This window comes from Drosophila sulfurigaster, chromosome 2R, assembly GCF_023558435.1.
Source record: "Drosophila sulfurigaster albostrigata strain 15112-1811.04 chromosome 2R, ASM2355843v2, whole genome shotgun sequence".
Lineage (NCBI taxonomy): Eukaryota > Metazoa > Arthropoda > Insecta > Diptera > Drosophilidae > Drosophila > Drosophila sulfurigaster.
Genome location: NC_084882.1, coordinates 24,630,319 through 24,644,741, shown reverse-complemented (window position 1 = coordinate 24,644,741; position 14,423 = coordinate 24,630,319). Strand labels below are relative to the sequence as shown.

Genomic DNA, 14,423 nt, shown 5'->3' with positions numbered 1-14,423 from the left:
CACACGCCAACCTGCCACCTGCCACCCACTCTCGTTCGTTCCGTTTTTTGAAGTGAAGCTAGACTGCATCACTGGCAAAAGGCAAAAGGCAGGCAAAAATACTCTACAATATGATTTTTGCTTCAGTGCATTCTGTCCGCAGGGATCTGCACTGAGAGAGTGCTTTTCTCTCCTGCTCAGTGCTGCTGGCAACTGTGACTTTCCATGGCAGTGACAATCCAAATTGGAAAATGCATTTAAAAACCACTTCATTTAATATGAAAATAATTATATACTTTTTATATAAGATATTTATTCCCAGATAAGAAATGTTGCCTTTGGAGTTTGAGTTGCATTACTTTAGTTACGCACAAAGCATTCAGGGGAATTCACTGGGGGTTCTTTTATGGTAAGTACTCGTATATGTTGAAATATTAATCACAATGCTAGTAAGTAACTAGGGAAATCACGGGGAACAATCACTGTTATATGATTACGAGTCTACTCGTACTGCATTCGCTTGAACTCCTGGACGATGACGCCTGCAAAGCAACAGAAAAAGCACAGAGAAAAAACAACGCAAATGCTGTGAAGCATGAACCAACAGCAAAAACAAAAGTAAAAGCCTGGCACTTCATTGAGTGTATGTGTGTGTGTGTGGTTGGGTGGCTGGTTGGTTGGGTGGCTCGGTGGTTTCTGCGGCTGGTGGTTAACCCCTAAGTGTTGTCGTGCGCCTGCTGCACCCGGTTCACTTCATTGCCACTTTGTTGGCTGCCGCTTGGCGTCAACTGCAAAACTCTGTAATTTTCAGCAGCTGACGTGAGCAGAGAGCCAAGAGAGTGCACCAGCAACGACAACGACAGCAACGACAGCAACAGCAACGGCAACGAGCTGCAAGTGTGTTGGTGAATGTGAATTCGGCTTGTTTAGTTTACGCCCCTTATGCTACATGTGGCCTCAGCTGTTTACAACGAATGCATCTTTAAGCGCAATTTCAGCCTCACTTTTTGCCTCCACACATACAACTTTAATTAGAGCATCCACCAATTGCGCTTCACTGTAGGCAAAAAATTTATTTGACGCCAGCGCCATTGTTCAAGCAATTTATTTTTTGTTCTCTTGCCTGACAAGCAGAGCAAAAAGAAGTTGAAAAATTACATATTCAAATGCCAAAGGCACTACAAATTGGCAACTGTTTGGCTCGTTTATCTTGGCTATCTGACCATTTAGAATGATTGTAAAGATAGTAGATTTATAACATTGCCAGTGGCACACTTCATTACAAGTTTCATCTACTCTTAATACTGTATAACAGTAAAATACTGCAATCTAACAATTCAGTCATTAAATTGGTTATCAGATTTAAACTTCAAGCACTTGCATTTATTTTAAAGCCAAATTTAAATAGTCTCGATTAGTTGTTTGCTCAGACACACATGCAAATTGCAGTTGGAGCGCATCAAACGTTATTCAAGCTTTGTGCAAAGTTGTTGGACTTACATGGACGACGGCTCTAAGCTGAATTTAAACAGTTTACACGTATTACGTATACGCCACATGTGCCACACGAATGATGCACGTTTGCCCAATGTGTGCTGTGAAATCAGTTTAGCACACACACAAATATCGTATATCTATGTGTGAGTATGTGTAATTCTTTTAGTAGTAGATTTTCTCTCTATTTTTTTTTTGTTTTATGCTCTTCACGCTCTGGGCTCACAGTCGTCGTCGTGGCGCCCGAATGAAATAAAAATAAAAAGTAAAAAAACAAAGAAATAAGAACAAAAAAATAGAATGAAAAGGCAGCAAAACTGTCGAAAAACTTATTTGCTACTTTTGTATAAAGAAATGTTATTGTGTACTAGTATTTTCTTAACGGTTATAATACGGTCTCTTATGGCGCCTGATGCTGACAACCCATGAAGCTAACTCTGTAGTTTTCGTTGTCGTTTTCGTTTTCGTTATTGTAGTTGTAGTTATAGTTGTAGTTGTTGTTGTAGATGTTTCGTCGACAACACTGGGCACTGAGCTGTACAAATATTTGCTTAGCTGTGTGTGAGTGATGCCTGTTAAAGTTTCTCAACAAAATAAGTTCAACTCTGCTCGCTTTTGTGCAAACAAGCAAATCAAACAGCAGTTTGAGAGCTACGGTTATGATATTTCCCTGTAAAAGCCAGCAGCAGGTTGTAAACTTTTTTTCTCTACCGTGTTGTTGTACCCCACTCCATAGAAGGTAAAATACGAGATGAAAAAACAGAAAAAAAGCGGCAATTTGAAGAAAAAAAATATTACTTGGCCTCCGGCCAAAGTAGCGAAAAGCGCAGTCAACTGTAGGCAATAATCCCCAAGCATCGACTTGGGAACCAATGAAAAAAAAAAAAGCCAACTGCAAGCTGACGGCAAATTTGCCACAAATTCAATATTATTGGCAAATACCTGCAGACGTTTCTCAAAACGTTTTTTCAACTGTTTACCCATCCATAAACCTCCACTTCTTTGACGATTTTTCAGTTTCTTTTTTGCGCTTGTTTTTATTTTCAAGCCTCTCGTTAATAAATATTTAAACGGCAACTCAACTTGGCATATTGCAAAATTTATAAAGATGCGGAAATAAATTATTTTTGTGCTGCTTTTAGCCACACAAGTGTTGCGTACCCCGCCCCCCGCCACAATGAAGGCATATGTCTAGTCAACGCGTTGAGACAGGGAGAATGCTATCCACCTACAAAATGTGCATCGAATAGTATTTCTTTCTCTCTGCATTCTCTGCACTTACCCACTGCCAACAGCCATGTATTTATTTTGGCAGCAACCATAACAAACGGCCAGATGGCCGGCAAAATGATAGAAAAACTGTCACTCACCGTTAGAAGAGTCAAAGAATAACATTCAGAAAGTATTGATCGAATGATATATTTGCTTTTAGTTTAATATTCAGACTAAATATATACACTTTGATTATTATAGAGGGTATGACAAAAAATATCAAAAGAATCATAAAAACACCGCAAGCGGAAAAAATTGTATTTAAAAATAGTTTTTATATATGTCACTAAATAATTAACATGCTGTTTATTAGCTTGGTAAGTATAATAAATCAGTGTTTATTGTCCACAATACCCAAGATCTAAACCAGCCAACAATTACATTTCATTTTGTTGTTTATTTACTCAGACACACCCTGCCTAGAATTTAATGAACTAAAAAAAAAAAAAACAAGATGTACTATATTTTTTTCGTTAAGTCATCGTTACATGTAGCTGTTCTCATTAATGTTTAATAAATTAATTCGGCAACTGTTTATTTGAAATGTCTTCATTAAAATTCGCAAAATTTCCTAAAAGAGTTGAACGTTTTTGCTTCTTGGAACCACTTAGCATGTCTCTTCGGCTGAATTGACTGAACGAGCGAACGGCATGGAAAATAGATTTCAATGTTTAAGGGACCACGAACGGATGTTTCTACTTGAGCACGATCTCGTCTGTCTTGACAGCGACATTTTCTACGAAATAAGCGATAAAAACATTTTGCCTGCCATAGTATAATAATAAATTTTGTTTTTCACCGGTGCCAAAACAAAAATTGCATCAGGCACATCTTGTAGTTCTTGTTTGTATTTAATATATTTATCACTTGTCTGCGAATGCATAAATTTTATGGTACTTGCGTTGCTAAGGAGCACTTAAAATAAATTAAATGCAGATGCGATTGCGATTGCGAATAGATGAAAGATTGCCAACCACTTAATAGAAAAGTGTCAAAATATATACGGCACGCTCAGCTCAATTTGGCGTAACAGAACTGAGGCGCTGATAAGCATGTTTTCCGCTGTTTGGAAAACTTACAGTGCAGCCTCTGAGACCCTCTCAACTCTCAGGCTTGTAAACAAAGTGAGAGAGATTCCACTTTTTGCTTGCGCTGTGATAATATTTGAAACGTGTCATGGAATATTCCAGCTACTGAACTGAGAGTTAAAAGCCAGGGCCCGGTTGACAGCATCAAGCAAGCGTTGATAATATCCCTTGGTCTCCAGACGGCACAAGTTCAAATATTGTCGGGCAACTCTTATAGATGCCTCTTTCCTTGAAACAGATTGTATGTGCATATGTTTCTATTCCAGTTATGACGTCACCTATGGCAAACATCAGACATCAGAGAGTCAACTTTGAAAGTTGCGATAAGACCCAGTCAACCAGTCACCCAGTCAGGCAGTCAGTCAACGAAGTCAGATAGTCAGTGGGCATATTTATGAGCGCATTTCTACTGCAAATCCGTAGAAAGATATCAAATTAAGCTGCGTGAGAATGACACAGTTATCTTGCAAGGGATGTTGCCAAGATGTTGCGAAAATATGAAAAGATTCACGTGTACTTTAAGATTGAGTAAGATTGCTTAGAAATACATATTTGCAAAAACAAAAGTTAAATTTAATTCAGTTTGCTCGACTAACAATTACCCTTTGATTAAATATAAAGATTACATTGGCAGTTCAGTTCAAAATGTTAAAAATATTATTGTTTTGATGAATTGGAACTAATTTTTTCAAATTTCTAAAAATGAACTAGCAAAAAAATAGACCCCTAATGCTGTCTTAAAGTGCTTGTCATTGCAGCACATGCATACACTGACATAATAATGCGTAATAATAATAATTATAAATGGAAAACAACATCAGCCGACTTTTGTTTGTAAGCAAATATGTTAAATCAAGCTGTTGTTAGATTTGCAGTACGATAAGCAGAGCGGCCAGTTGATAAGCTCGGCCATATATTAGCATATTACTCGCCAGTGAGCCAGTAAGCACTATAAGTAAGTATCAGTATTAGGTCGAGTACTTACCTCAATAAGTACATATAGCCTAACCACATCTGTTCAATGTTGAGCCAGGAACTTAACTTTCAGCTTGGCAACCGCAGTGAAATAACAAATTTTTTGTGTTTTTTGGCGCAGCTGTCGTAAATTCTGTTTCTGAACAGAATGCGGAAAAACAAGGTAAAATTGTAATACTATATAAACATAACATAGATATATCAATCTTTCGGGTGGGTGTATGGCGAGATAGCAGCCAAGGGAGGCAGTGCAACAACCGAGCGATGAGAGCCATACTCAAGGCTTTTCCAGGTTTCTGTTCCGTGTGTGTATTGTGTGTGCACTCAAGTCATTGCACTTGCTTTTCAAGTTCACATGCAAATTCGAATCCAGAATTGGCGGTATTAGATTTATGATAATGATTACCACACAGACGGGCCTCATCAGTGTGATTTATGTCACACGATTCTATGCTGAACGCTGCTTGACAGCTGCCGCAACTTCCATGCGGTTCATTGACACTCATCGAAACGCTTGTTGTAGGCTGGCAAAGCCAATCGCAACATTTATCAGTTAATCTACATATATGTATATTCAAGAGAATACAGCGTATTAGACAATAAATATCAAGGTGTCAGGTGTCAGCTACTGACACTTGCCCTCACATCCTTGCGCCTTCGCCTTGCCTCGCATCTTTGACGCACTTCGATCCTCGAGTTTTCTTTCTTTCCTCGTGCCTAATCGACAAATTTGCTCAAGTTGACAGCAACTTGTCCACCCACATGAGCCGCCCAAGAAGCTGTCGTCTTCTGTATTTCCCTCACCTGACAGCCGAAATTTGCTCATTCACTCAATTTTATGCATTTAAATTCAATTTATTTATTTTATTTCGTCAGCGCACACAACCACAAAAAAAAAACTGTGCCGCTGTGCCAACAAACAGATTTTGTTCTAATGACTTTTGATATATGTTTATACTTACTATATATGTATGCACCTAACCACGAATTTAGCTTTTGTTCGACGGGTGAGTCAAAAAAAATCGGTAAATAATTTTTTCGAAATTTGTATTTAATTATGCAGCTATTCAAATTAGGTTTGGCTTTTATTAACATGGCTTATTTGACATTACGGAAGCAAGTTGACTTAAAAGGCAAGCCACGTTGGATTCTGGAAATGCAAGAAATTCAATTCAATTCCATTAAGCTCGAGCTTAACCGTTAAATATCGTCTATAAATTATCATAAAAATTAATTCAAATTTTTATGCATAATTATTGGAGCGTACGCAAATTATTTAATATATATTCTATGAGTCAATCTTCAGTAGAAAACGTACAAAAATAGAATGGATCGACTAAATTAAAGTTATTCATTTAGGTATTCGAAGTTACTAAATCAATAGAGTTTAGCAAATGAAATCCCAAACTATTTTAAAAAACAAATACATAATGAAAAAGTTTCAATATGGGGGAAGTTTAAATAATAGCAACTCAATTTTTTTTTTATTTGTGTGAACAACAATAGATGTGAATCAATAGCCTACCACAAATGACTTCTACAAATACATTACAAAATTCATATTATTTGGCAGTCAAGTTGACAAAACTTGTGGCAATAAGTCAGCAAGATTGATGAGTTCATACACTCAATTTTAACAAAATAGATTATAGACAACTGAGTTAATTGCTTCAAGAAAACGTTTTGAACAAAGAGTTAATTCCATTTTTAAATTGAAAATGGCAACTTTAACACTAAATTGACATTTTTGACTCTATTTCTCTCTGTCTCTCTCGCTTTCATCTCTGCTTTAAATTCCTTTCCAATCAGTTGTGTATCCAATGCTTATCAGAGAGCTCATGAAAATGCAGATTAAATTTTGTGTTGTTTTTGTATACATTCGCATTCATATATGTATACTCAAAATTCTGTTTTCAAGCAATTTTGCGCAACAATTGGCAAATGTTGGAGCAACAATTTTCCTCTTTTTTGATTGTCATACATACCGCAGCTAACATATAGTACATACATATATATTTTAAATTGCGAGAGGCCTTTTCTTCTGTATGTGTGTGTGACATTTTTCACGCATAGTTGGATGCGGTAAATCATAAAATAAATAAATAAACACAGTAGCTTGTATGTTGTAGTACGAGAATGTGGATTTCTGTTTTGATTTCGTTTTCGGTTTCGGTTTCTGTTGTGGCTTCGGTTCCACATTGCCGGTTATTGTGCCTTGTTTGGTTGAGTGACAGCTACGCATCCGTTGGAGCTGAGCAAACTGAGTTGGGTGCTGATGGGGTGCTTCACCGTTCTAGGGGTCGCTGGGGTTATGTTAATATTTTGTATGTATGTGTGTTATGTGAGTGCCGCAGAGCTGTCACCCCATTGCAGCAAGATATCAAACTTAAGCGCCAAAATGGTTGATAGGTGACTCACCTGTACGGTAAGTAAAATGTAACAGTACTCGACATATGCCAAATGATTAGTCACGCCCTCCATCATTATCGCTTTTCAGCTTACAAAACTCGAAATCGATCGCCAAACCATATTGCCAAACATTTCGAAACGCCCATACGCCCCGTTGCCACCAAATATGATTTAACCGCAAACTTGCTGAGTGCTAAACTTCTAGTAAGCAAGCAAACCAAAACCCGTTGACAGTAGTATGTACTTGTATCGCGTGGTGGTTGGAACTCGTCACCACTCGGCACCACTTGAGTCCAAATGTACTGGCAGCTGCCAGTCTGGTGGCTGGTGTCTGCTGCCCCATGCCACCGCCATTTGTGACAATCAAAGTTGTTATACAATATTCATACTTCATTTCTTATTAATATTTTTTTGTTCATTAAGAGAGGAACTGTAAGCGCGTTTGTTTTTTATCGAGCAGCCAGTGGAATGAATCAATTAATATGGTCACGAATATGGAAAAGTATTCGCAACAGTAAATGAAATGTTGAACTTGTGCGCCCTAAAGTCAACACTCTCCTCGAGTGTTTGTTCGTGTTCTAGAGCTCTTGTTCAGTGTGCGAGTCGGAGAGTTGAAAAGAGTTTTATCAAAGAGGTTCGATCGATCAATTTGCCAGTCCAACAAGCTAAATAATAAATTCCCCAAAAACAAAATTTATACAAACACGTTCAAACTTCTCATCTTTAGTTATTTCCCATTACTGAAGCGTGGCTTCTAAAATGAAGACCTAATAATTATGAACAGAATTTTTCCACAATAACTCAAACTTTTTATAGTTCTTTTATTTTCTCACAATTAACCCAATTTATTTTCCTTCATTAAATGAGTAACTGTTTCATTAAATTTCTTGGCTTGTGAATATTTCAACTGCTCTAGTTTTTTTTTTTCCTTTTGTATTTTGCAATTATAATATTTCAAAACTGTTGAATCGCACCCCTTCCACATATTTATCTCAGGCTTCGATATGTGTGTATGAAGATCGCGTGGGCAATCGTTGAGCAAACAAGTTTGGCTGCAACAAAAAAAATGAATTAAAGTTCAGGCAATAAAAAAAGTCATAATAATTAATGGTTTTTAAGACACATATTCTTTTATTTAAATAGTTGTTCTGTTGGAATAGCTTTTTCTTTTCTTTTTTTTTTTGTATTTGTGTATTTGTTTTTAATCATATTTAGCAGCATAACTAGAATATACTCGATTAAATTGATGTCTGTGGTTAGCTACCAATTGTAATTGTACTGTAGTTAATTAGTGTATTTTTCTTGTATTTTTCTTTCATTTGCTTTTGTTGTTGTTTGGTTTCTTTTTTTTGCATTTCGTTTCGGCTTGCTGCATTTGTTTGTGTTTCTCTTTCACTTTATAAGCTAATTTGTCACATCGAATTTGTGTTTTTGTTTTTTTGGTTTACATTAATCGTATATAGCGTTTGACAGTTGCATTAATTAGGAAATAGTACTATTTATACATATATTTGGACATATATGAATGTATGTGTGTGTGTTTGTGTTTTTGGTGTATGTAATATATAAACTATTAATACATGATTTAGTTAGTTTTTAATGCTTTCTCTCTTTCTCTGTCGGCTTAACATCACATGAATTTCTTTTCTTTTCTTTTTTTTCTTATGCAATTTCTGGGAACTGTTTTTCATAATTTTTTTTTTAGTTTTCTACACACAAAGATATTAAATATAGTATATTCATAATACATACATATAAATTTCTCATGTAAATCTTTAGAAATATAAATTCGAGGTTTGTTTTTGTTTTTGTGTTTTGTGTTTCATTTTTATCATAATATTACAAAAGGCGATTTCTAGTTTTAAGCAAGTCGAATGGCGGCAAATTAAGAAAGAAAGACAAAATAGAATAGAATTGAACTTAGGTATTATAAAGCTTTCGGTCTGAGTTGGCATAATGCTAATGGTGCAGCACTTGCCACCGACAAGATGTGGCACATACTGCAATCCCATTAAGACATTGTTTATTGTATATTATATCTTTTGTTTAAATTAAAACTAATGAGGTATTTAGCTGCACATGCAATGACTGAAGTTTTGGACAGCGAAATTGACTTTAATTGTTGAAATTATAAAGTTGCGCTCATTGACCAACTGACAAACTGATAAAAAATCAACATTGCATAGACCGGCGATACAAGTTTTCAATATGAAAACTGCCGCTTGCAATGCCAAGAATTAGTTCGGTTCGGTTTGGTTCGATTCGGTTTTCTCCTCCTTGTTTTTAGCGACACTAAGTGCCAGTTCTAGAAGTTACAATCTATAGTAAAATATAATACACATTTATATATGCTTTGCACATTGACTTAATCTAAAACTTATGAATTGAATGCTTAGCGTTGGGTTTTTTCTTTTAGCCAGAATGTTTTTGTTTGTGTTGTATTGTTTTTTTTTTCGTTTTTAGTTAAAGCTTGTCGTGTTTGATTAATAAATATTGTATGTATATCAACTTAAGTAATAATAAATTAAAAAGATGTCGTGCTTGTTTTTTTTTTGTATGTGAGAGTGTGTGTTTTTTAAGAGTCTCAAGCAATTGACGGTTATTATTCATATGTTTAGACAGTTTTTAGGTACTTGAAATTGGCTGCTTGGTTCCCGTTTACAGTTTGATATCAATTTAATGTTATTTACTTTTTAAAATATGTTTTCAACATTTTGTTATTATTTGTTTCTTTTCAAGCGACTTGTACAGAGTTTACTTTTTTTTGGATTATTTGTTTTGTTTGACAAGGTACATGTTGCTGTTGCCTGTGCATTTTGCAGCACTCACAGTTTGACAAGCACAGGCATATTACATATGTAAGTGAGAGTTTCAATAAAATGTGTGTGTTTTTTGTTATTTTTGTTTAATATTACATTTTCTTTTTTCCATTTTTTTGGCATGAGAAGCTTCTAGCACAGCATGTTTATAAGTGTTTGTGTTTTTGTTTTTGGCTTAGTTCTCTAAACTTAAGACATTACGAATACTGTTCTGCGAATTCTTCAGCAAGCAATCAACATTTAGTAGTTATTACTTAACACTAGATTTCGGCTTTAGACCTCCGTTGGCGCTGACTGTGTGCAGCTGGACTGCAGCTTCTTCGAGCCGCGAAAGAACATATCAAACAGTCCGCGACGCGCCTGAAACTTGGGCGGCGACCCGGCTATATGAATATGCTCCACAATGGTGATGCCACGTTGCAACTTGGGCCGTGTGGCACGCTGTTGTGGCGGCGGTGTTGCCTCCAGCGAGGGCACATCATCCGAATCCGCTGATCCCTTGGTGGCACCACCGAAATTGATGATGGTGCTACAGCTGCTGTTGGGACGCAACGTCAGCGTCGTGTGCACCGGCGTCGTTTGGCATTGACTGATCACCGAACTCTGCGGCGTCAGATAGCGACAACTGTTGCTGCTGTACTGCGACAATTTGCTGCTGTTGCGTTGCAACTGCGCCGCACTTGTCGAAGTCGCCGCACCGCTGTTGCCATTGGCCTTCATGCTGCTGCTGTGATGACGCTGCAACGTGCTCGCGGCATCCAGGCCAAACAGACGCTTAACGCCACGTCGCACACGCTTATTGCGATAGGCGAAGATGAAGGGTGAACTCAGATTGGCCAGCAGTATCATGAAGATGGCCAACTGTGTGGAGCCGCCAAAGTTGGCGGCCGAGAGACGCGACTGCAGCAGCACCAACAGTCCATAGGGCAGATAGGAGACCACAAACATCACGACCACCAGGATGCTAATGCGTGCGGCGCGCGATTCCTCGCGATACTTGAACAGCGAGCTGGCGTTGCTCAGCCGATGACGCAGCGAACTCATGTAGCTCAGCGCCTTGGGCGAGGCGTGTATGGCGGGTATTTGCAGGGCGTGTCCATTGCTCTGTTGACGTCCCGAATTGAAGTGTGTGTGCAGCTGTTGTTGCTGCTGCAGTGGCTGTTGCTGCTGCTGTGCCGGCTGCTGTTGCTGCAACTGCTGCTGTGAGTGTTGCTGCTGTCGCTGGGCGTGCAACAAATGCGGCGAACTGCACTCATCACCCATCAACGTATCCTGCAGCAGCTCCGTGTACTTGTGCAGATTCGGTGAACTGTGCACCTGACGTATTCCCTGCAGGCGATGCAACTCGCGCAGATCCTGCGACGAAGTACCAAGCAGAGGCAACTGCCTGGCCGAATAGTTACGCTTGATCTCACCGCTGGCCGTTTGCAGTGTCAGCAGAATGTTCTGATTGCGATCTGCCAGTGTTTGCTCCGGCACACTCATCAGCTGATGTGCACCAGCTCCGCTGTTGCTCTCCACATCACCATCGGAGCCATCGTCCGAGATGGTGGGCAGCAACACCTTGGCAGCTGAATCCCGACGCAGGCAACTCGGTGAGCTGCGAGGTCGCTGATCGATTTGCATCTGCAGTCCACCGCTGATGGCGCCTCCGCCATGCGAGCTCGCCGAGGAGATGGAATGACGATGCACACACAAGCTGTTTGAGAAGGGTGTCGCCTGTGTGGCCTGTGCATGATTGGTGAGATTCAGTGCACTCTGCAGCAGCGGCGATGATCCATTCTGTCGCATGCGCAAACCGTTGCCGCGTGCCTCGCTGAAGATGCGCCAATACATGCCACAAACGAAGCCAAACGGCAGCAGGATGATGACAATGAAATAGACGCTGGCAAAGACCACATCGAAGATGCTGTTGGTACTGCTGATGTTAAAGTACGTGGCCGCCAATCGACGCTGCCGACTGAGCAGCGTATCAGCCTCAAAGTCGATCACACGAAAAGCGGACAAGGCTCCAAAGAGTATGCCCACCGTCCAGGTGAGTGTGATGAATATCCAGGTCTTAACACCCGAGATGCGACTGTGATAACGCAACGGATCGGTGACAGCACACCAGGTGTCACCCACCACCAGGAGGACGGCCAGAGCGCCCAGTGCGGCGGCCATGTCAATGGACCAGCAACGCAGCTGCACCGCTGGCAACATCGGCGGCGTTATGTTGTTGTGCACCGCTGCGCTCAGATTATCCTCCTTCGTTTCGATTTCGGTGACGAGAATGCCATCACCACGCTCATTGATGGTCAGTTCACGGCAATGGGATTGATTGCACTTGAAGATCTCAATGGTATTGGTGTTGTTGTGACTCTCCACAATGCCCTCCTGCTCGACAAGTTGGCCATGATGACGTATGGTCAACTGATGATTGCCGGGCTTTGAGTAGTACTCGATGCTATCGCCGTTCGCTGTAGCTCCCGTTGTCTGGGCCGACAGACTCTTGACGCCACTCAGCACCAGGGTGGGTGCCAAGATGCAGCAGCCGATCAGATTGATGATCAGCAAGTTGATGGTGAAGCGATTCGCTGTGGTGCGCAGTCCGGGAGTTATCCAGAATGCGCACAACGCCAGCAGGTTGATGATGAACGAGATGAGCAGCAGGGCCAATATTAAAAAATCTATGGCCATTTCTTTATGTGCTTAACGTTTGCCTAATGGTTACTTCCTTATCCTTAACAAATTGTCTTTGTTGTTGCGGTTGTTGTTTGTGTTGTATTTGTTGTGCTTTTGGCACGCACATCACTTTACAGTTTGAGAGCCACTTTGATACGATCAACTGAAGTATTTGCTCTGTTGCTTTTGCTTTAACTTGTAGCTTTTGCTTTTTTTTCTTTTGGTTTATGTTTTGCTTTGTTGTTGTTGTTTTTTGGGCACTCACGAAAAATTTCACTTGGTTTACACGTTGCACACGTTGTGTTTCTTCTTTTTGTATTTCTTGGTTTTTTTGCTTCTCGATAAGTTTTCCAATTTATTGAATTTGCTTTTTTCTTGTTTTTGGCTTGTTTCTTGTAAACGCTTGCTAATTTCCACGCGAAGCTCGTCGTCGATATTTGAACAAAAATTTCTAAAAAAAAATTTCTTTTTCGTTTTGTTTGTTTTTGTTCACTGTTGTACAAAATTGTACACGCCGATTTGGTGTTTAACAAATTTGTGTATTTCTTCTTTTTTGTGGGATTTGTTTTATTTTATTGTTTTCCGCGCGTCGATCGAGCACGATCTTCACTACGAAGCGTTTCAAGCACAACTGTCGTGTGCGCTTGCCGAAGCGCCTCAAATTATATGAGGAGAAACAACAAAAAATCGTGGCGTCCGAATGAGAGCTCTCAGCGTCGGCAAACTGTTGTTGTCGCTTAACTCTTGGCGAGCACTGTGAGAGCAAAGAGCGAGCAGAGCGGCAATTTTTTTTGTTGTGATTTGCTGGCTGCTGCTATTGGTGTTGCTGCTGCTGTTGTTGCTGCTTCTGTTGCTGTTGCTGTGATTTGTAGTTCCCACGCTCCGCTCAATTAATACCGTAGCGACTTTGAATTTATGCTGCTGCTATTGCTATTGCTGCTGCTCTTACTGTTGTTGCTGTTGCACGCTACTATGTTGCTAGTTTGCTCGTTGTTGCCAGCCGGTATTTATCAGTTTAAGACTATGTCTGAGGCCGTGTTGCTGTTGTCCTAGTTCGTAGCAAGCTCACAAATTGTATAATCTTTTTGCAATTGCAATTGCATTGAGGCTTCACTTTTGCTGCGCTCTCATTACATCACAATCTCTTGCAGCCACTGGCTGCCACTGTTGCTGCCGCTGTTGGCATATTTTCCAAACCTCATTTTCATTTGGGTTCTGTACAACATCCCAATGCAATGGCCACGCTCTATTTTCTATGCCATAAAAATTGCATTTTTATTAGTCGCAAGTAAACAATTTCCACTGTTGCTCCTGTTGTTGTTGCTGTTGCTTGTTATTGTTGCTTGTGTTGCTTGTCGATGTCGCTGTCGCTGTGGGCAAGCAAACAGCTGATGAAATTCTCAGCCCAGCAACTGCAAGAGAGAAAGAGACAGATGTTAGACATTGCGAGATAAGAGACTCCCTTGCGCTATTTTAATAATAAAAAATATATATTTATGTGCTACTATATGCTTACATATTTCACAGATTGCTTTTATTATGAAATTAAATTAAAAATAAATATAGGCACGCAATGGACCATGACACTGCACATAATGAAAATGTTGTTTTCTTCCATTAATTTCTTTTTTTTAATTTGCTTTTGAATGAGTCAGAAATGAAGTCAATTTTTGTTGAAATGTATTTGCATGTGGCTTACAGTGACTGGGCACGCTTCTTCCTT

The 14,423-nt window shown here is 39.5% G+C and overlaps 1 protein-coding gene and 1 long non-coding RNA gene across 2 annotated transcripts; one reads left to right on the top strand and one right to left on the bottom strand.

Annotated features, from left to right (window-relative positions):
- The first annotated feature begins 5,531 nt into the window (after positions 1-5,531).
- On the top strand, positions 5,532-8,293 carry LOC133835995 (uncharacterized). Its single transcript, XR_009893669.1, has 3 exons — positions 5,532-5,815; positions 5,872-7,233; positions 7,306-8,293. It is a non-coding gene; the product is annotated as an uncharacterized LOC133835995 (long non-coding RNA).
- A 1,316-nt stretch (positions 8,294-9,609) lies between these two features.
- Positions 9,610-13,911, bottom strand: LOC133835994 (uncharacterized). The gene has a single exon (XM_062266208.1). The coding sequence runs from the start codon at positions 12,713-12,715 to the stop codon at positions 10,310-10,312; it is 2,406 nt and encodes an 801-aa protein (XP_062122192.1). The 5' UTR covers positions 12,716-13,911; the 3' UTR covers positions 9,610-10,309.
- Between the last annotated feature and the right edge of the window lie 512 nt (positions 13,912-14,423).

Excerpts from the sequence above, each read along its gene's own strand:
- LOC133835994 (XM_062266208.1), bottom strand. The coding sequence starts at position 12,715 with ATGGCCATAGATTTTTTAATATTGGCCCTGCTGCTCATCTCGTTCATC.